We start from the raw sequence: 23,482 nt of genomic DNA on the forward strand, positions 1-23,482 counted from the left end.
CTGACCGACCGTGTCCACATGACTGAAACGGTGTACCTAATAAAGTGGCTATGGAATCTCTCCATGTGTGCAACATCTCCTCATCCCTGGGATGCTTCAGTATAACTTCCCATTCAAGCCGCACTGACAAGAGTCAAAACAAAGATATGTCGACCAGAAGAGAGGTAAAAAATAATGAGCTCTTTAATAAAAAATACATTTATAAATTGGCAGCATTGACTTCTCTTAAACATTTCCATAAACCCAGGAGGAGAGAAACAAAGAAAACCACCTGTTTAAAATGAACCACGTCCTGGGGAGCAAACATGTACAAAGATGCAAGAAATGACGAGTTGGTCTGAAGGAAAATCAGCAACAACAACAACAACAAAAACGACAGTTTGTGAAAGACGAAACTGAACAGTTTTTTTTTTTGTCCAACATCAGTGTCAACAGCACAATATTTGCTTTGTGTTGATGTTTACACCATGAGGTTCAGTCCTTCTAATACAGATACAGCAGCTTGGTATAAAGACAAACAACACACAGACACACGAGAGGCAGCTCTCACATCATCAACTTGTCCTTCCAAACTGATTTAAAGTCAGCTTTGACGACACAAACACCAGAGGTGGAATATGGACAAAGAAAAAAACTGACTCTGGACCAGTGTTTGAGGACAGCTTCATCCTACTCTGGGGAGGGAAAACTGAATCACCAAATACATGAAAACACTGAAAACTGTGCATTTTATTACCAGGATACGACGTTTCAGAGGCGGAAGCTGTGAACGGTTTCTTCATGACGACAGACGCACCTGGAGTTCACAGGTTATACAGCAGCCGTATTGCACACAGGAGAAAAGGTACGACTTTCTTTTTTGTTTGTTTGTGCTTGGTTGTGTTACATACTAGGAGTGGACGTATGGAGCAACTCCAGTGCATACATATGGCCATAGACCTTTATATGGTCATTAAATAAATGGGTACCAGGTGGCAAAAAAATTAGCTTTAAGCTATAGGAAACGGCACCATCGGGGATCATTATGTGACGACCAAGACTAAATACTGCTTTCAGCATTTGGTCTAACTACATAAAAGTGAATTTCAATGCATTTTGTTATTGCTTTTTCTTCCAGAAGAGTTGTCACATAATAGAGAAATAATATGGTAACATCCAGAAGTGAGTTCATTCACAGCTGACATGTAGAAAAGTTCAGCTCAGAAGCTGTTGACCAAAACAACAGTGATGATTATGGGGCAGGAACTGTGGCCACGGGCAGCTTTCACTACATCAGCGTTATGAGCTGCCAATATCAGACAACAATAAGCAGTTTTCAGCAGGTTTGGCAGTTATAGTCAGAAATCAAGGGCTGGCTGTACAAAGATAATTAAGATCGGTTTAACTTTTAGACCAGTTTTAATTCAACAGCTCAGCTCCAGCACAGGTTAACTTTGCACTGGGCTAAACTTTTACTCAGGTTTTCTGTTATGACTTCTCTAAGTCTAAGTAAAAATGTCCTCGTGGCAGTCGAGTTCTTCCACAGAGTGAACTTTGGTGCTTGACTGAGGGGGAGCTGCTTAATTTGAGATCCTCTTGTGTTTCAACATGGGGGAAAAAAACAACTTAATTTACTCAGAATATTTTAGAAAATTATTCAGAATTTTAAAGGGCTTTGTGCAAAGTTATTTCAGATGAGTCTCATTTCTTTTCATGCTACAGTCGAAGTCTGTCTTTGAGAAACTTACCCCCAGTATTTTATTCAAGTCATTTTATTGGCGTACCCGATAATGGAAATGAGTCTTCTCTTATCGCTAAGCTTTGTCTTTAAAATATATTCACGTATTTTAGTTCACAAATACAGACAATACATGTATTGAATAACACCATTTGTGACCGTTTTCACGAATGTGCTCGATTCTCTAGACTCTCATCCCAAAGTGTGCAGTATTATATTAAACCTAACTAACAGTCATGGAAAATCTTCATACTAATATTCCCAAACCTGATAACAGTCAACAGGAAATACGATTCCTGCAAAATAACCTCAATAGCTGCGTGATTTTGTTGTGCACTGATGTTTTACAGTGAAATAGCACTTGTTTTATACACTGATCTTGAGAACAATTGCTTCAAGTGTTAATGCAGATCCTGCAGCTGCAGTACAGGATGTCTACGTGTACAGTACACTGTTCAGGACAATGATGAGTAAATCCCAGTTTTCAGTCAAACTGTACAAGCGCTTCGCAAATTCTGACACAATACCTCTTTAAAAAAAAGTGCTAACGTGAACGTTGTGCTCGTCAGCTTCACTCCACTTAACTCCACTGTTAAACGAGCATCAGTGTTTCTCTGTGTCATCAGTGTAGTTAGAACACAATCTGTAGCAGAACAATTTGTCTGACCTTTTTTTTCTTATGCTTCTACACAACTTTAAAACGATTGTGGGCGACAGTCTGCACCTTCCTAATAAGTGCAACAAAGACATATTTTTCAGACCAAAATAAAAAAATATGACCCAAATTCCTCTTTTTGCCTCCAAATTAAATTCCTCTTTCCGTCGCATGAATGGAGCCATAACTAAGCAGATTCATGTTATTCATTCACAATGGTTTTTTTTTCCCGAGGATGAAGTTCTAATCAGAGCTCAGCAGCTTGAGATTTCTGTCACTGTCTGCAAATAGAAAGAAAATGTAGGTTAGACTGGGAATTATGGGATATGATCTATTTTACATTTATCTGCAGGAGAAATTCAACTATTCACGTTACGTATTAGATTTGCTCAAGTGTTAAAACAATATTTGCCGTAGTTTAACGAAGTACAAAGATTCTCTCTGCTTCATTAACCGTGTACTTCAGTCATCTTATTGCGTCGCAGTGCTGCCGACTGTCGCTGTGTGCTCTTCACTGTGAGACAAAGCTGCAGTGTTATTATGTTTGGTGGAGGGAAAAGAACCAGCAGCCGATTTTAATGGCTTGTTTCCCAAAAACAGACGTGTCAAATCTAATCCAATGTCAGAATGTGGGGCAGGTTTTGAAATGTGCTCAGCGAGCATTAGTTCTCACAGAATCCCATTTCCGAGATCAAAGTTCTGGACCATGTTTTAAATGTAAATGCGAGGCTGAGAAGTACAGGAGTTCTCTTTCTGTGCAGTTGTTAAAGTTAAGATTCTACGTGGGTTTGCTGCTCCTTAATCTGAAAACAGGCTCTGTAAAGCAAAACTATCAGACCTGACAGAGGGAGCATTTGTATACAGCAGCAGTGCAGGAGCAGGTGGGGAGAAGAAGTGTTTATCCCATAAAAACTGCTAAACAGACGGGTTTCTTAAACTTTGTGTTTTCATTCAAACTCCAACCTGTCTTGCTTTACTAGCGCAATGTTGCTGTTGCCTCCAGATGCCTTGACATAAAACAAATCACTTCCTGTGTGCAGTGCAGACAATAACAACAGACATTTGTTTCTATTTCAAAGTTACGCACTACAGTTACTGTGTACCTCTGCCTTGTGGATCCATAGTTATCTAACATCTGAGTGCTGGCCACTTCCAGGTTCCAGTCGCACATCTCCAGCAGCTTCAGACACTCCAGCCTGCTCCTCAGACCCAAACAGAACAACTGCTCCACCTGCAGCCACAAAAAGAGATCAAACCATCAAAGAAGGAAAGAGTTGGGACTATAAAGGTGTCACAAGGTGAGTCAGTGTCCTTAATGTGAGTGCTTTTGCAGCAGTAATCAGATTCTTCAAAGAAGCTAACTGTCTTTGTTCAAATTGTCCTTTTGCTCAGATTGAAACCTCTGGGATGCATTTTTTGTTCTTTTTTTTTTGCTATTACGAGCACTCGAGCTTCCCTTCCAATCACATCCTCCATCCCCCTCAGTTTCCCCCTGATGTCGCCTGTTAAAAAGATACTGAAGGCAGCTTCAGACACATCAGTGACTCTAGCTGGCTCAGTGCATCAGTAATGGCTTGATTTTCCCTTAAGGATAAAAAAAGAGTTGCTGCTATCATATCAATAACATCGAGCACACACACACAAAAAAAAGTTTTTATAAATATGGACTCAAGCTCGACGTGAGATGCATTGAAATGGATCTCTGCAGCAAAGCAGCGTTCACCACTGAGGACTTTAGTTCCCTTTAAACAGCGACAGAGCTGCAATATAATAGTCTACTTCATGGAGGCTTTGAAGAGAATTGGGAGTGTTTTAAAAACAAAGGTTGGTGCCACAAAAATTTGCACTTTGCATTCGGGCTGCGACATTTAATCAATGAGTGATAGATTACTTAATTATTTACCAACGTTATAATAATCACTGCATCGTTTTGAGTCATTTTAACAAAAGAATAAAACACGTTCTGATTTAAGCTTCTTAAAGAATTAGTGACAGCTAAGCAGATCCAGCGCTACCTTTCCCAACCTCATCTGTCAAAAGTACATATGTAAGGATTGTTCAAAAGCTTTAAAAAATATATATATATTAATGTGATTATACATGAATACAAACAAAAGTATTTGTAGTATTTTCATTTTCTGCAAATAAATTGTCCTTAATGTTGCACACTGGAACATTAAATGTGAATATTTTCCAGTGTTTTTGGTCCTTTATGACAGTGAACATTGGGACATTTTAAGAGCTAATCAATGGATTGAAAAAAATATATATATATTATTTCTGAAAGCATCCTCATCCATCCAGAATATTGTTGCACAGTCCTTGTGTATATATGAAGCACAGGTTCTGCAGTGCACACACATTTCCCTGCTGTCAAATCTTTCTATTCAGCTCATGTCTCACCTTTAGGTAATGCACAGCTTTCTGGACGCTCCAGTTGTGCTTGTGGAGGGCGGCTTGGCACTCGTCCATCGTCACACCGTGAACTGCCTCCTGCACCTGTTTCATACAACAACAGCGTAAGTCTCTGCAACATCTGACAATGGATTTCTCCTCTTCTCTCTCTCTCTCTCTCTCTCTCTCTCTCTCTCTTCCTGCTGGTGCTCCCTTCCCAATCACTGCATCCTCTCCTCATGATGAAATCCTCACTGTCAACTTGAGATAAATCATTCATGTAACTTTCAAAACTGACACTCATATGATATTTTTGGCACATATCAGAGCTTCTCCGTGAACTTTAACCTAAAAAAAAAACCTGATAAGAATCAATGTGCTAAGATTTAAGCATCACTGCATTTCCCAAAGGCAACAACCACCAGTTTTCTCACAGAATCTATTCAATTAGTTTTAAGATAATGCTGCAGTGATCCTAAGTGTGTTGGGAGTTTCTAGCAGCAATGGAATTATTTAATATACAGTATAAAAGAAGGTTTAAAAGTTGCTTTGACACTAATTGTCCTAAAAATATTACAGCATTGCCTCCTGCTACTTGTATGACTGTTGTGTTTACTGCATGTTTATATCTTGCGTTTTACATATAATCCCAAATTGCCAGTAGAGTGTGCAGACACAGATCTCAGTGTCCACGGCAAAATGCCAAGTGCTTGATCAGTGAAGAACCTCTGGTTCAATACGTGGCCAAATCAATAAGTAAGCAGATATAACTCCACAGCTTAATTGTCTGTTTAAATAAAGTTCTCAGCAAAAAGATGAACAAAACCTTTCTCTGCGAAGAACAATGCCACATTTTTCATTTCGCAAAAGAAGCGTCTTTGTGCTTTTTCTTTGTAATGGAAATGAATAAATGTTTGCTGCCAGGTTTTAAAACTCGAAAAGACTCTCAAATAAAACTTTTAGTTTAATGAGTCAAACAAATTTAAGTTCAGATTCAAGTTGTTTTATTATTACACGTTAATCATAGTTTCGTTCTGATAATGATTTTTTTAAAGCTGTATTGTGTAACATTTAAATGTCAGTAAAATTCGAACCACTGTCAAAGGAGTTCACAAAATGCTGATAAAGCCTCTCAGTGATGAGTTTTATATCACGACTCACAGAGAGAAGGTGGAAGCAAACGGATATGCTCGTGAAGCAAGACAACAGTGACCTTTAGGTCAAGGAAATAACCCTGATTCTCTGAAACATGAGTGAGGTAGTGAGATACAGAAACGTTGAAAGAGAACAGAAAGTTGGAGGGAAGTTACACACTGGAGCTTAAATCAGGAAAGGGATAAAGCTGCTTGTGAAAGTACCTCATGGTATTCACACGGGGACATGAGGATTCACTGTATGCAGTTAAATAGTCAAGTTATTAGTTTTGGAGCATTAAAAATTAATATTACTGGAAGGTTACAATTAATACTACTGACAAAGGACGTAAGCAAGCGCCTGTTATTACTCCAGCCAGAAACAGTTTTGTGTTTTAAAAAAAAACAGAACAAATCCAATATCTCTGACGTTACCATTTTGACCTTGTCAGCTGAGTTTCCTCCTCCATCTGTCCTGGCACAGGAGGCAGTGACCACTGGCGCTGTCAACGCGTCTGAACAGACGCGAGGGAGGCTAAGTGATGTCCTCACCCCTGACCGTGGTCCACCCAGACTGCTGTTATTGTTGGACGAGAAATTAGCCTTCAGCTCACCCGGCTGAACGAGGCCCTGTCCCTGGACATGCCCCTGGACAGTTTGACTGTTGACCACCATGGGTCTGACAGTGGCAGTGTTAGCTTGCCGTACATGCCTTTCCTCCAGACCACTGACGGGAAGACTCTCCGCCTCCCTGAAGAAGCGGTCGTATCGGTCAAGGTACGGCGGCCTCTCGGGCAGGAGGTAATAGTGAGTGTTACTGACTTTGCGTCCATCGCGTACGATGGGAAGAATACACGGGCCTTTACTGGTGGAGTCCTTCCCCTGTGCCTGGATCACCTTGGGCGCAGCATATTTGGGATCTGAGGCAAAGCTGTGTGTGGTAGGCATGAGTTTACCTGGAGAGGTGGAGAGGTAGGAGCCATAGGTGTGTTGGGGGGGGCAGGATATAGTAGGAGGAACCTGCATGGCAGTGGGACTGACAGAGTAAACCCTCTGCTGGGGGGAGCCCACTAACAGGCCCATGGGACTAGGAGTCCTGGAGCCCGACTGGGACAAAGGGTCCCTTGGAGGGATCTGAGGTGGTCGGTTCTGATCCGAACCTGAAATGTCCTCTGAAGGATCTGCTGGTGTCGGGGACAAAGAGAGATCCCTTGACCAGCGGGCAGATGTGTAGTCACCCCTTTTTATCGGGCGAGGGGGGATGGGAACCCGTGGAGGGATTTGGGGTTTGTCTTCATTGGAGGAGAGGACAATCTGCTGGTCTCGCTCCTGAGGAGTTTGGGGAAATGAAGCAAAGGTCTGGGATGGGGAGCATGACCGAGCAGCGACTGCCGCCGGCACGTTGAGCCTCCTCATGCACTCCTGCTGGAGTTCTTGGAAGATTTCTATGGACTGGGAGAAAGATGTGGACAGACCCTGGCTCTGCTTGCTGGGTAGAAAGAGGTTGTCCTCCAGGCCTGGTTTGTCAGAACATCGGGAGACAAGAGCTGTAATCTGCACCTTCTGTTCACAAGAGAAAGCATCTTTGGTCTCATCTGAGGTCCGGACATCAATGTGCTCCTCTTCATGCTGTTGCTCTGAGCTGTTAATGGAGCTGACCTTTGTGAGGAAAGAAGAGTTTAGATGTTTGTTGAAATTATCCGACTAATAGAACCTGCTAAAATATGGAGTGTGATCTGATCACATTGGGCTAAACCTATATATTGCATCTTTAATGCATCTTCAACTCTCATCAAAAGTTTTTTTTACACTTAACACACAAACACGACCATTCAAAAATTTGGGGTCACTTAGAAATCTCGTTTTTGAAGGAAAATCACTTAAATATAACATTAAAGAATTAAAGAATTAATGAATCAGAAATACACTCTAAACATTGTTAATGTGGTAAACGACTATTGTTGTTAATGTGATATACGACTTCTGGCTGCAAACTTGTGCCAGCTGGTTTTTAATGGAAAATGTACATAGAGGCCCATTTCCAGCAACCATCTCTCCAGTGTTCTAATGGTACATTGTGTTTGCTAATCGCGTTAGAAGGCTATTGGATGATTAGAAAACCCTTGAAAACCCTTGTGCAATGATGTTAGCACAGCTGAAAACAGAAAAATCATTATTTCTAATCTTGTTAATGTCTTCACAATATTTTCTATTCATTTTCCAACTCTTTTGATGAATAAAAGTGTGACTTTTAATGGAAAACACAACAAAAATTGTATAGGTGACCCCAAACTTTAGAATGATGGAATATGTCGACTTGTTTATAGCCACCACCACAGTATTACTTGATTTGTTTTTCTAATTATTTCACGTTAAAGCAGCGTGAATAGTGCTTTAATTGACTGGGCTCCTCCAGACCCTCCCACCCTCTCTAGCACAGATGTTCATGTAGACAAAAACTATACGGTCAGTCTTGTTCGAAACACAATTTTGTTGTTGTGACAGGACGACATTGTGTCTTTGAATACAGAGCATATGAAGCCAGATCTAATCATGGATGTGGTCACATCATGGATGCATTTTACTGCCACGTCAACAGTTTTACTTCACACTGTCCAATTGTCGCTGGGATATCTCAGGTCAGATGTTTACACCAGGTCTGAATGGGTCCATTAAATTGTCAATACATTCTACTATATAGCAAAGTGAGAACAGAAAATAGATAATCAATAATAACAAATCACCTCCTAACATACCTCCATATCATCCTCGTCTTGGGCTACATCATCGTAGGCTGGAGGCGGGGGTAGCGGTCGTGCATCCCAGTCCACTATTGGTGTGGGGTGAAGGGGGCGGGGCAATGATCGAGACGGGCTCTGAGGAGGAGTCCGGTCCATGATGTTTTCTGCATCCAAAGCCAACTTTGCCAAGGAGGGGATCTGCGTTTCAACCACGGGGGAAGGGGAGGGTGTGGATGGAGGGAACTCCTCCCCAAAGTCAATGAGGGACACTTCACTGTTGGGTTTGTGGCCTGAGACCGAAGTCCGGCTAACGCCCTGTTTGGAAGCCGAAACCCATGCAGAGGGTTTTATTTTTAAACTTTTTATTGAACCAGTCTTCCGAAGTGATAATCTCTTTAATCCCGCAGAGGTAAGATCCTCATCCTCATTGACTGGATCGTAGCACGGCTCTGGAGAAACACAAACAACACATGAATGAATTTACTGAAAAAGGTTTAGAAAGAAATGACACTGGGGCTCTGTGATAATCCACAGAATATGCACTCCAAAAGGACTCGGAGTAAGCCCTACAACGCACAGCATCAACACTATGAGAGGAACACAAGGGTGGAAAGAGGGGAAAATAAAGATGCCAAAGAAATAACAATAACAGAGTAAGTCACTGCAAACACAGGCAAAGGACAGACAGAAACGATGTACCTTTGAGAAGTGGAGCTAGGAGTGAACAGAGAGGGCAGGAGCAATGGGTGAAGAGGTGCTTTGAGAGACCAGACTTACTCTTGATTAACACTGCTGGCTGAGGAGGGCGAGGAGGAGGATCCTCTGGAGAAATGAAAACAGATTCCGCCGCAAAACAAGAAACAGAGAGGAAAAACATGACAGCGGCAAAGAAAAAAAGATTAGAAAAAGCAGGAAGCAAAGGTCAGGAAAGTAAAGCTGTTTATGCAAGTGTTTCAACAAAGAAGAAGCAAGGAAAGCTGTTTAAGTGTAATCCTCTCACAAAAACTAACTACTGCAACTTTGAACCAGGTTTAGTAAATGTAGAAGTAGAATCTGCTGTCATTCTGTGGTTGAAGTACATTAAACAAAAGAGCTAAATAAGTGCTGGGTTCACTGGTGCAACATTAATCATTGGACAAGGGACCTACAGAATGCATATTCTTTAATTATGTAAATATATATAGTACTGGTGTTTATTAACTGCTTCCTTACTTACTTTTAGTTCGTCCTGGTAGCTGTGTGGGTCGAAAAGCACTGAGATCTAAACCCAGAACATCAGGAGGATCCATGGGATTACCTAGGTACAACCTGGAAGGAAGAAAGGGACAGACTTTTGTGAAGTAAGCCAAGTCAATGTATCACAGTGTTGTTTCAAATGATATCTTACTGCCCCCTACTGATTAGAGCGCGGTACTACTTCAATCTAGTACATATTCCAACATACTGTAGGCATTTTATATATATTTACATATACAGTATACACTACCGTTCAAAGGTTTGGGGTCACCGATACAATTTTTCCATTAAAAGTCACACTTTTATTCATGATTAGAAATTTCTATTCAAAATAATAATTTTGCTTTCGTCAGGAAAAAAAAATAGCAAAACTGTTTTCAGCTGTGCTTACATAATTTCACAAGGGTTTTCTAATCATCCAATAGCCTTCTAACGCGATTAGCAAACACAATGTACCATTAGAACACTGGTAATGGGCCTCTATACACCTATGTACATATTCCATTAAAAACCAGACTTTTGCAGCTAGAATAGTGTGTATTTCTGATTCATTTAATGTTATATTCCTTCAAAAACAAAACTTCTAGTGACTCCAAACTTTTAAACGGTAGTATGTATAAATATAAGAAAGTTGGGTTCTTACTCATCAATCTTTTCAGGGAAGCCCCAGCAGCGATGAGGGTTGGAGTCGCCGTGTCCCGTGTGGATGAAGCTGTTCTTGAGCGGCCGGCTGATATCATGCGCTGACAAACCTGCCACTGATGTCACCACATTTCTGGGGAACTGTCCGAGCTTAAGAGTACGCTTGTTTTGACCTCGCCACCAGTAGTTCTCAGCCCTGAAAGAACAAAGATAGTGAGGATGTGGATATTTAACATAACTTTGACTTTAGTTTAATGGAAATGCAAACTCTAGGTTTAAATTAGATCATTAATTTAAAACCACCTTTAGCAGTAGTAAAGTCAGGATGTAGGTTAATTGAACAACTCTTACTCACCTTCCCTCAATGATGGTGATGATGTCATTGACCTGTATCATTAATTTGTCAGGCTCATTAAAGTCCTGAAGGGCACACGTGTCTGTAGGCATGGTCTGAAAAATAGAGCTGTCACTTTAATATACAGTAACTCAAGCCATAGTTTCTTCTTTTGGTGTCAGGCCACTAGATGGCACTAAAAGCCCATTCAGGCCGCAGTAGATTAAGGGAAAACGGGAGAATGTGCTACCCAGGTATATTTTATATTAATACTTAATTGAGACCATTACTGATCCAAATAACATCCCTACCTCAAGCAGGAACTCTCTGAGGGCGAGAAAAGTAGGTCTGTCGTCTGGTTTCTGAGCCCAACACTGCAACATGACATTATAGATATCCTGCGGACAGTCCTCTGGCTTAGGGAGGCGTTCACATTCTTTATCAATCTTGTGCAGAATCTGAAAAAAAAAGATGTAATTTTTTTTTTAAACTAATTCTATTGTTCTGCCTGTTGTCATTTTCCCTTAATATTTCAGTGCGTGTTTACCTGGCTTCCATTGAGACCCACCCACGGCTCCTGACCATGTGTGAACATCTCCCAGAGAGTGACTCCAAACATCCACGTGTCTGTAGCATGGGAGAAGGTTCTCGTCTTCAGACTCTCTGGAGCACACCTAAAGGACAATGATCACAAAACTACATACATCAATTGATGATGATGCTCGCTTTATTTTGAGAATGTGCTGAATCTTCTCAATAAATATTATTTGTGCATAATAACAATATCAAATGGAGTAAAATTGTCTCATTGTCTGAAAAGATACTGTAAGAGCTGAGCACAACAGCAGAGTTGGAATGATACTTGAATGATAGTTGTTCAACTCCAGTTATTGTGTCACTGTCGGTCCACTCACCATGCAAAAGGAACTTTGCGATGCTCTTGCATGACATAGTGTTCGTCGTTGTTCGGCAGCGCCCTCATCAGCCCAAAGTCGCCAATCTTCACTCTCTGAACTGACGCCAGCAAGATGTTCCTGAAGAAACCGGGTGAAATATTTAACCATTTTACATTTAAACAAGAAGGCTTTTAAAAACACATCTCAACTATGTTCAGTGTTCTTCAAAAACAGCGCCCCCTGCTCAACACACAAAATAACAACGATCAAGACTCATGTGAAATTGTCCATTGGTGTGAGAAAGAAAAAGAATCCACAAAATTGGACATGACAAGTAGTAATAAAACAATATAATTTAAATATTGTTTTATCATGTTTTCCTATTCTGAACACACACCCCACAACTCCTAGAATGGACAATTCTCACTTACACCATATATATATATATATATATATATACACACACACACAGTATTGTTTGAATTACCCTGTAATGGCTATGTGAAATTGTTACTATTGTACCACAACTTTAACTGGCAAGTACACATTTTTACCAGCCATTAAGTTTTTTCTTAAGGGTTTAAGTTGTGTCAACTCCGGACTGAAAGTGACTTATTTGGGAAAGACCAAGAACTTGGACCACCCAGCACAGCCAGCCAAATATTGACTCATTTTACTTGTATGTGCCAACTCTCCCTATAATGGTCAGTAAATATTTGGGTGGAGTAGAAGGAAAAGCAATATAAATACTTGAACATACCAGTAAAAAATACCCTGAGAGAAAACAAATGAGCACACTTGTGGTTTTGGTTAGTCCACCTTCAACAGCTCGCTCTGTTCCCCTCACGTACCTGGCTGCCAGGTCCCTGTGGATGAAGCGCCTCTGTTCCAGGTAGGCCATGCCACACGATACCTGTACAGCATACTGACACAGAGTGTGGATCAACACTGGACCCTGTGGATGAACACATCGCAACCGCTCCAGCAGAGAACCCAGGGGAGCCAACTCTGTCACCTACAGAACACAGGGAGACATGAAGAGAGAGTGAGAGGCGAAAAGAGGGAGTAACAATGTGACACTAAAGAGATAAGGAATTGTATTTGAATATTTAAAGTAGTTTTAATCAATGATAGTTAATGTGACCTGTAGCTGCTTTAAATGCTTATTTTTGTGACCGTGTGCTTCATATGTTCTCTTTGTACTTGAATGATGCTGAATTGACTCCATCTTGTGTCATTTGTAAAAATCACAATGTGACTTCTAAGTAAAATAAAAGTTCAATAAATAGTCAATTATACGAATAGTAAAAGAAATTAGGAAAGTACAACAGAGCTGCAATTTGAGTTAAAAACAAAAGATTTGAATATTTCAGGATATCAGTCCTTATATCTCGACTTTCATCTTCCCTCCTATGACAAAAGATGCTTGATTTATTTATTTATTTATTTATTGAGAGTTCAAAGAACCACATTCTAGTGACTCATGTAAATCTGTACATGTGCTGTGTTTGTGTTCATCTGTGTGTCCACTACCATCTTCATCGGGTGCGTGAGCACCACACCGTAGAGGCGAATGAGGTTCTGGTGATCCAGGGAGTGCATGGCGTTGACCTCACAGATGAAGTCTTCCAGAGCGTCGGGCTGGCTGAGCACGTCCGTCTTCAGACACTTCACAGCGACGTGCAGCTGGAACACAGTAAAACCATGTCATGGTACGACTTTTAAATTCAGTGTTCACTTTATCACAGAGGCACAAACTTATTCCTACATCAATACAACTGTCAAAGAGCAGCAGCATAGCAGTTTTCCAAATCCTATTGATAGAGTTTAATCTCTCACCACCTTCCCTGCAGGTGTCAGCCACTCTCCCCTCTTCACGACACCAAAAGATCCGTCCCCAAGCTTCTCAAACAACGTCAAGTCCTTCTCAGGGATGAGACAAGTCAGAGCCTGCTGCTGCCCATCGAGGGGAGCACCACCACCGGGCTGTGTGGCCAGGACTCCCTCTCCCAGGCCCAGGGGAGGCGTTGGAGACAGCTTTCGAAAGGAGGAGGCTGGCTGGCCCTGCTGAGGGAAGTCTCCTCCGTCTGGTCGCTTCCCACTAAACACCTAAAGTGAAACAGAGTAAGAGATTTCAGCAATTTCTTAATAACCACTTAACATGATGCTGTCAATTAGAAGTTCTGTGCCCTGAGACACTTAAGAAAAAGAGCTGCTCTAGCTCCTGTTCATATATACTGCTGTTAAACAAGAGTACAGAGTAATATTGGATTAATGAAGCTGCTCTGTGACTGAAAGAGACATGAAGGACCACATCTGAGTGTAATCTCTTCACTGAGATGTCTGCCTGGTCACTTTGTACTCAGGAGACAGTGAAGTGGACAGTGTGGGTGGACAGAAAGAGAGGACAACAGAGGCTCGTTCAACAGCTGCTCTTCCATTCCGTTTTATAAGACTCAAAACTCATGCGCTCACGCCTGCATTCCTTCCCTCCCTACACATTATGGTAGTCCTGCAGCAGCAAGACCTGTAAGTATCAGGCAGAGACAAATATTCTTACTTTTATTTTGTGATTGTATGTTAAACACTACTTCTGTAATTAGAAGTACAAAAGTAGAAAGATGGGACAGTCTACTGAAAAGCTTCCAGACCAAAAAGAGCTGACGTTTTTTTCCAAAATAACTAATTGCTATGCGGTCGAAACACACACATTATTACCTGACTCAGTGCTCTCAACACAGCTGAAATGGCTGAGCTGTTAGGAAGTACTCATTACAGCATTATCTGACTTAGTCAATGTTTATGTATGTGTGTGAGAGTGTGTGTACAAGTGTCACGCAAAGCTATCTTTGTGAGGACATTTTGGCAACTTTAACAGGCTTTTTGAGGATTAAGACCTGGTTTTACAGTTATGGTTAGGGGCGTTATGTATGGCATTATGTCTATGAGGGGCCACACAAAGAATGCAAAACCAGCATGTGTGTGTGTGTGTGTTTATGTGCGTCTTTCACTGCTATCAAATCCTAAATTTGAATTTGTACACTCATCCGGCTCTGCAGAACCAACAAAGGAACACTCTGTTTAGACACCCTAAATAAGACTGTTTACCAAAATGGGAATGCACACAGTCATGGTGCTGATATCAGACAATATGTACCAGAAGCTAAATTAGCATTTCCCAAAACAGACGTCTCTAACAAAGACATGACATCACTCTGTCTTTACAATAAAGGTAAATTGTTTGATTAGAAGTGGAATGAATGAATGAATCAAATGTTATCATCAGTGGTGAATGAACGCCTGCTGCCAAACACATTTGACTGGCTGGATATAAACAGTAGAGCGAGGTGTGTGGTTTCACATTCACACTGGACCAGACATGACATAATGCTGCAGACCTTTTTAAAAACACCATCTCTCAGTGGTCACTGTGTGGTAAGTGGGTTTCAAATAGGAGGCTCTAAATTCTCTCTCTCATTCACTCGCAGATGCAGACAGAGAGAGAGGGGGGGGGGGGGGAGAGAGCAGACTGAGGATCCAGATTACTCAAGCTGAAGATGGTGCCAGACGCAGAAACAGACAGGTGTAATTATAGACGGCGAGCACTGCGTCCACTGAGCACACACACGACTCAGAGGAATAAAGTGTGAAGCATAGAGCAGATGTTGCCAGTGCCGTATTATGTGAGCGTGAAGTGAGTTTCGTCATTTAAGTGTTAGTTTGTGTAAGAAAGCAGTGAGTGTGCGTGGTTTACGCGCCCCGAAAAGCTCGACACTTCCTGAAACAGCGTTTCAGTGAATGCAGCATGCTCCAAATCTGCGTGTCACCCGCTCTTGTGACTTGACCCGTGTGTTTATGTGTTTGTCTGCGTCTTAATGTGGACGTGCTGCTCATGCTCATGTGAGCGCTCAAGCCGTCTTGTTCTCCAGAGGAATGTTTCCAGTATACCCACCACACCTCTGCGAGGCACAGAACCAGTCGAGAAGTCATTTGGACGTCTCTCCCCAACCTCTTGCATTAACGTGCATAACTATCGTGACATCGACCCCTTACAATCTGAACTCCCATTCATTTTGAAGCCTCCAGAATCGTGTTGACCTTTTGCAACAGGAATTTCAGAGGCGTCACCTGCGCCCAGGCTCCGGCAGAGCTCCGGTAGCCGACGTCAAGCAGTCCAGTCATGCAAAACTCAAACAAAACAACGCCATTTTGGCAGCAAGCCGCGCTCCACACAGACATATACAACCGGCAGCACACAGTATAGACCAGGCAATAAGTCACGCAACTCGTCTCTCTGCTGGCTGTTTTCATGAAAAGATGACGATGGAGGACAGCTGTTGTTTACAGTCACATAACAAAGATGCAAACAAGAGCATTTTACCAATCTAATGCCAACTAACTTTAATATCTTGTTTATTTTACATGCTTATATTGCGATGTCTAAGTGTCTTAGATTTAAACCCTACCTTATACAGGTAACAAAATGTATACAATATCATATTCAACAGACTCAAAGATGTGCAGCCATCTGCCCAGGCCGGTTGGGGTGAAAGGAAAATAGGGGACAGAAGACAATTACAACAAATCAACAAATGAGAAATGGTTAGTTATAACCGTCATTGTTTCCCCATGTTGATGGTTTTGTTTTGATGGAGGATTATGAAGAGACATAAAATAAAATACCAAATGTCATATATTACCAGTGCTAAAACAGACATGCTAATGTTTTCATTCTTGTACCAATGTTGCTAAAAAATTGTCGCGCTCTTGAGCAACGTGATTGTACAGCGGTCTGTGGTCAAAATGAGACATTTCTACCATGTTTGAGTCATTGTGTCCTCATGAGTGTATCCACATTGTGACAGATAGACGGACACCACCACCACCGCCGCCGCCGCCGCCATGGCGACATAATGCCAAGCATGCCATGTACCATAATAAATGAGTGAGTATGAGCACATAATATCGTCTATATCAGTTACCTTGCTCATCCAGGATTTGCGCTTGCACATGGCTTTCCTCCTTTTCACCGCTTCCCACAATCGTCTCTGCCCTTTAACGTGAGAATAAAGGAGAGAGAGAAATAAATGAACACAGTGATAGTAGTGAAAGACGTAAACACCTGCCAAAGTAATCAGTCATACCCCCCCATAACAAAAACAGTCTCATTGTCCTGTCTGAAAAAAAAAAAAAAAAAGAAAGAAGGAGGAAAAAGGATTTAGAGTCTGGAAAACAGGAGAGAAGAGAGATGTGAGAAAATATTTGAAGAAGACAAGTGGGTGTCGATGATCTTAAGTGGATCTGAGGCCGAGGCCCTGGGGGGTTTCAACTGTAACTGGATTTAGAACATTCCTACTGCCGTCGTCTTCACACAAACACACCACAGACTAAAGACATGTCACCTATTATTCTACGTAATAATCACCAACTGTAACTTTACAGTGATCAAACGTCATGACTGCAGAACGTCAGACGTTACTATAAAGAACAGATGTAGAATTCCTGCCTGCACAATAGCAAAGGAGAATTCATTAAAGCTAGCTTTTATTTTCTCTGCTTGTTCTCAATTCCCAGTCTGTATGTAAGGATATGACAGTTTATCAGATTAAAGTCGTAGGCCACTTCACTGTGATGTGTCAAATTGATCTTTCCACCAAATAATTTATTTTTTATAGTTTATCCAGCCAATCTCCAGATTAAGATTAGTACAATCAGGCTGGTGTCCAGGTATACGAGTGGCTCCAAGAGTCTTAGTCACTAACGCTTCATTAACAGCTGCCATGCCAACACAGTAATGTAAGGAAATATGATTTATTTTAATGTGATTAATTAATGCTGTTCTTTTAGTTTGTATCACGCTGACGTACTGTATGTTCATCTGTTCACTTTTCTGATTTTACTTGATTTTACTGATATTGCTCTGGTGAAGTTACTTTAATGCAAGATGGGTTTGTTGTACAGTTAGAAGGGTTGATTATTTTTAAATACAGTCACTGGCTAAACAATAAACAAATGGGGATTTAATTGATTTAATTATATGTGTCCTCTTGGGTTATTAAAAGACTCAAGGGTTCATTAAAGCTCCTGTGTGTAACTGCAGTGCCAAAACACTCCTCACACTGCAGAAACAAATGTACCCAGTCTAGTCTGCATGTATTTATGTCCCTGGGCAAGACACTTAACCCCAGTGTGTGAATGCATATGAAAGATGTGTGATAGAATGAATGAAAAACAAACTTGAGACGTGCTGTATAAACATTAGCACAATATAACACACACACAAACATACACAGTCTTACCAGGTCGACCCATGCCAATCTTCTCCAAGTCTTCGTTCTTCACATAGTCAAAGTGGGACAGCCGTGTGACGTTAAGATCGTCTCTGATCCTCAGGAAGTACTGCTGCAACTGCACCTCCATCAGCAGCTCCAGCAGCCATTCTGTGCCTTCTTCACACTGCATGCTGCTGCCCAGTTTCTGCAAAAACAAACAAACACACACACATTATATATCATGGAAAGAAACAACAAACCATCCATTCTTTAATGTCTCTGAGCTCACACGACTCTAGCACAATAAAATACCTATTCAGCTCAGATGTTGACGTTTACGGTCCATGTGCTGAACAGGTAGCCATATGGCATCGTATAAACAGAACACACAAATATAGCATGAGCTGCGTGGCCTTCATGTCAATGGGCCAACAAGCAACTGCAGACTATGTATGATTACACAGATCCTATTTCACTGAGGTGTTAATAAACCACCCTGTGATGGACGGGGGACCTGTCCAGCAGGGTGTACCCCGCCTTTCGCCCCTTTATCAGCTGAGATTGGCACCAGCACCCCACCGAGACCCTCATGTGGAGGATAAAGCGGTAGAAGATGGGTGGATGGATGGATATTGTATTGTATTTTGGCAACCATACTACAGAGACTCAGTATAGACAGATATACATGAGAGGAATGATGCACATCTGGTGTCCATAAGTGTCAGTGAAGACAAACGGGAGGCTCCAAAGCCCCCGCGACATACAATATATATATATACTACATGCCTCCATACAAGACTGAATCAGACCATCCATCTTCCACGTCAAAACACAACACAGCAGCTTAAATGTCATCCATCACTGTCTGCTTATTGTAACAAGCTGGAAGTAGCACACAATTCTGCAGAGATTAAACTTAAACTGAGCTCAATGAAAACTACTTTAGAAGTTAGTGCAAGAGCTCATGCTGCTGCTGCTGCTGCTCTCTGGTTATTACTTCCGGGCTTCACAAACCAGTAAGTCAACCTAAACACAAAAATGACAAGCATTCCTAATCCGATGAGATTTGCAGGGAGACCTTTGGGGCGGGGGCGATGCTCTGGGTTGCAGAGGTCAGTCCACTGAGCGCTAATTAGACTGTGAATGAGGAACTTCCTGTGCTGGCTGAGGCAAGGTTACACAGTCCAGAGGAAAATGTCAAAGAGGTCTAGGCTTCCTCTCTGTCATTTAAACTTTTAATGGGCTTGGTTAAAGGTCACTTCCTTTTACTTGTTCAATGACCTGAGAAGCTGCAGATGGAGCTTTTTTTTCCACATACACAGATACAGACTTATTCCTGGGCAATAAAAAACATGTACCAAACCCCAAAGAATTCATATATATATATAAACATGTTCACCATGTCTTTTCTGGGACTCCCACTCGCCTAACGAATATGCCAGATGTCTGTATCGTGATACAAATTCATAGCAATTCGCATAAAGCCACATTAGCTGATATGCCTTTATCAATGTCAACACGTGCAGCTTTAACTCTCTGAGCCCACCGGAGGTTATAATTCACACTGTGAGAACATTCTTTTATGTTGGACAGAAATCCTATCCTTGATTGGAAGTGGAAATAAGCAGAAATAGCAGATACTACTACAAAGTTCATAAAATAACCTGCGGTAATATAATAACCGGTAAGAGCTTGGCTTTAGGATTAACTCCAGCAGCAGTCATTTGAATCCATCACCATATTTTGCAGTTTGCTGCATCATACATGACCCTCAACCCCTGAAAGATGATACTCCAGTCCATGTGGCAGGTCCAATATGTACTAAGCTCACTTACCATGTGGCGTGTTTATTTGAGCTGCAGTTCACCATAAGTACAGTTTTCCCCTGATGAGATTTCAACACGCACAACATATTCATCTGTGGAGTGTAAATCTACCCATGGGAGAGAATTATTAGTCCTCTTATCCTCCATAATGCAACGTGAGGAAGTCTGGTACTTCTCTGGCAGTCCACATGTAAGTGTTACTTCACTGGACGGTGCCAAAGACGAAAGTCAGCTTCCTTTTGAGCGTTTTTTTCCATATCGGCGTCATAACTGAGGTATGAGGGGTACAAACCGCGTGTTAAGTCCCTTATATCGTACTTATTGGGCAACTTGGTGACTAACTTACAAAGTTCATTTAACAGACATATATATATATATATATATTTTGCATTTAACACCTTATTTTGAGAGATGGATGCTGCATGCAACACGATGCCATACTTCCATTAATAGAGGTGGTTAAGATTGGCCCCGACTATTCTGATAAAGATCATATATAGAGCTCTGCTAGCTGACATCAATCAAAGCCATCGTGCAACACTTGGAATCAAAACAATGCCATTTTGGCAGGAAGCTGCGCTGTTCAAAATCCATAGACATATGTCTGGCAATTCGTCTCTTCACTGTCTGTAGCTGTAGCTGTAGCTGTATCTGTTGTACTCCAGAATAACAAAACATTCACAAACGAGACAGCATTTTACAGTATCCCCAAATATACTAAAAGGTGAATATCACTGCTATTAAATGTGGTCTATGGGAGCATAGACGACAGAATGCTATCACTTCATATCAGGTACAGAATACAGATTTGTTAAGTGTTTCCCAGATGATGAGGGAAAGTTGATCATTACTGCGCCCACAATCATAAGCTCTCCTGCACAATGACGGTGACATTAACACAAAATACAAACAATAGTCTTTTGCATAGAGTTTAAAATGGGCTTTTAGGCTGTTTATATACTCAAGTAAAGCAGTGGGGGAACTCCACACTGCATTTTAAACAAACTGAGTCAAGAAACACCCAGAAATCTATTGTCACCAACTAAAATATTCAAGAAGAAAATGTTAAGGATATTGTCAAACATTTTGGTCTTGTATCTCGACCTGTACAGTGAGATAAGAATGAATATGAGATTATGTGGTTTGCAGAGGAGGTGTGAGGTCAGCAGGAGAGAGTGCTGTGTTGAAAACATAAAGTGTGACTTTTTGAAGGAGCCTGAGGAATCCGACCAGGGTCAAAAGTCCAATAAACAAGACTCTATATAATCTTATTTATCAATGGTCAATGTTTTAACTGGGATTTTATTTTACTATTAACCTTTAAACAAAAAACAAATATTACAGAGAAAGTAAGGAAAGATGTAGGATTTTATATGAAAACAACATGATGTGCAGACTGAGAAATGCCTCTGGTCTGAACTCATTCCTCATGGTAGTGGAGAATGCGCACACACACACACACACACACACACACACACACACACACACACACACACACACACACACACACACACACACACACACACACACACACATACACACACACGTCTCCTGGCTGAAGCCATGTCCTGTATCAGTTCTGCTCTAACATCCTGCTACAACAACAAGTCTCCCAGAGGACTGCCTCAGTCCAGCTACACACACACACACACACACACACACACACACACACACACACACACACACACACACACACACACACACACACACACAGGTTTGAACATCTATTCTTCTTAGGACCCTGCATTGACATCCATTCATTTGGACAGTGTAAACAAAGTTAATGCCTAACCCTAATCTTGACTTAACCTTAACCACAATTCAAATCTTAGCCCTTCACTTAACCAGTTGCTCAGAAACTAAGTTCTGCCTCATTACGACCAGGTCTTGGTGCCCATGAGGACTACTGGTCCTGACAAGGTCAGTGTTTATGCCTGAAGAGGTAACACATACAAGTATATACACACACACCTGTCTCGGACCATGTTCATGATATAAATGCTGTATTTTCATATCTGACAAAAACCACATGAATATCCATTTGTCCTATTACCACACAACAAACCTTAGTAGACTGACAGCAGACATCATACAGACACCAGACTTACTCTGTATACATGAAAGTGTGCCAGGAAGGGGAATGACTTTTTCAGCTTATCAAAGCGTCGCATCCTGAATTCCCTTTGTCCGGATGGATGTTGGTGTGCAAAAAAAAAAAAGAAGAGTGTGTGCACGTTTTAAACACCCAGAGCTGGCTGTTTGTCTTTTAAACCATTACCGGAGCCACAGTCCTCCCAATTTGACGTTCCCAGTCTCTGAGGGAATTCTAAGAAGAGCACGCATTCCTTGGATCCAGACCCACAGCTCCAAACCCAAGAGGGGGAAGGAAAACTTCCTACGATCCTGTTCACAGTTCTGCAACATTCCATGGTGGGGCAATCCTTCTGTAAGGCCCTTCTTTACCTTCAGCTCCCTCAAGAAGGCAAAGAGGCGTTCATGTGGCACTTCAAGGTACCACACAACACTCCAAGAGTACTATAATATGTGAGAACAGGCTGTCGAGTGATTACGAGCTGCTGTTTATAGCAGAGAAAGCCTCCCCAGCTCTGCCCAGTCCAACCATGTGTCCTCCTCAGACAGCAAATGAGCCAGTGATCCAAACTTGTAGAACTTCACTCCTCCTCCTCCTCCTTCCTCCCTTCCTCTCTCTCACTCTCTCTCTCTCTATGTCTGTCTGTCTGCTTCTGTGTGTTTGCGCGTGCAGCTTCCGTCTGTTTGGTTTACCATCCTTCAAATCGAGCATGGGGCTAAAAATAGGAGAAACATCTTCTCCCAATTCAATAACCTGCCCGTCAGGCAGACTCGCTCTCTGTGGCGCTCGTGTCTCTGGTTTCATGTTAGGTTACAACATGACGTGCGTGTCTCAGAGAACAATAATGTAATGTTTGCTCCATGCTGAGTCGATATTCTCATGATATTCTGACCAGATCCTCAGTTGTTGTCTTTCTTCCCCTCTTCTACCTCCTCCTGCTGTACTTTCCCCCGCTCTACTGTCCCCTCCCTCCCCTCCCTCCCTTCTGCAGGCAGTGAGACGATTCATGCAGTGCAGAGCAGTGCGTGGTGCAGAGGACAGAGGCTTCATGGTATTCAGGCCGGAGAAGCATTTGATCCAAGGCCAAAGGGTTACATTCAACTGCAGGAAGGAGAGCTTGTTTCCTGTGATGCAACCCCCCAAACACACACACACACACAGAGAGAGACCCTCCGTCTTCACTACTCCCTCTCCTCATATCTCAGTCTATTTATCTTTACATTTTTCATGGTAAAGATATTAGACCTATTGGACTGACTTTGAGGGAAACAGCAATCTTGGGATAAGTTGTATATGATTAAAATTAGGGGTGTCGGGGGGAGGGGGGGGGGGGGGTATATCATTATTCATTTTTTATTCCTGTCCCAGAGCTGTGAGAATTCTACTACATTGAAGTAGCAGTTGCCAATGTATTGGTTTTAGCGTTCAGGTGTTTTTCAGATTTATTTGAAGCCTGTTAATTTAAAGGCTTTGTGCTGTGTGTCGTTGAGTCTCCAATGAGTTTGGACCAGCATTTTATTTTATTGACAACGTTTTATTGACAA

The 23,482-nt window shown here is 41.7% G+C and overlaps 1 protein-coding gene across 1 annotated transcript; it reads right to left on the reverse strand.

Annotated features, from left to right (window-relative positions):
• Positions 1 to 229: 229 nt before the first annotated feature.
• On the reverse strand, positions 230 to 22,275 carry LOC310928031 (activated CDC42 kinase 1-like). Its single transcript, XM_083890492.1, has 17 exons — positions 21,955 to 22,275; positions 18,048 to 18,225; positions 16,731 to 16,801; positions 13,588 to 13,857; positions 13,282 to 13,434; positions 12,600 to 12,763; positions 11,767 to 11,886; positions 11,400 to 11,526; positions 11,164 to 11,310; positions 10,874 to 10,968; positions 10,520 to 10,714; positions 9,857 to 9,948; positions 8,656 to 9,089; positions 6,335 to 7,558; positions 4,776 to 4,871; positions 3,476 to 3,603; positions 230 to 2,653 (listed from the first exon to the last, which is right to left on the reverse strand). Exons 1-17 carry the CDS (start codon positions 22,015 to 22,017, stop codon positions 2,647 to 2,649), a joined length of 3,564 nt encoding a protein of 1,187 aa, XP_083746618.1. The 5' UTR covers positions 22,018 to 22,275; the 3' UTR covers positions 230 to 2,646.
• Between the last annotated feature and the right edge of the window lie 1,207 nt (positions 22,276 to 23,482).

This window comes from Microchirus variegatus, assembly GCF_963457635.1.
Source record: "Microchirus variegatus genome assembly, chromosome: 5".
In the NCBI taxonomy this organism is placed as follows: Eukaryota; Metazoa; Chordata; class Actinopteri; order Pleuronectiformes; family Soleidae; genus Microchirus; species Microchirus variegatus.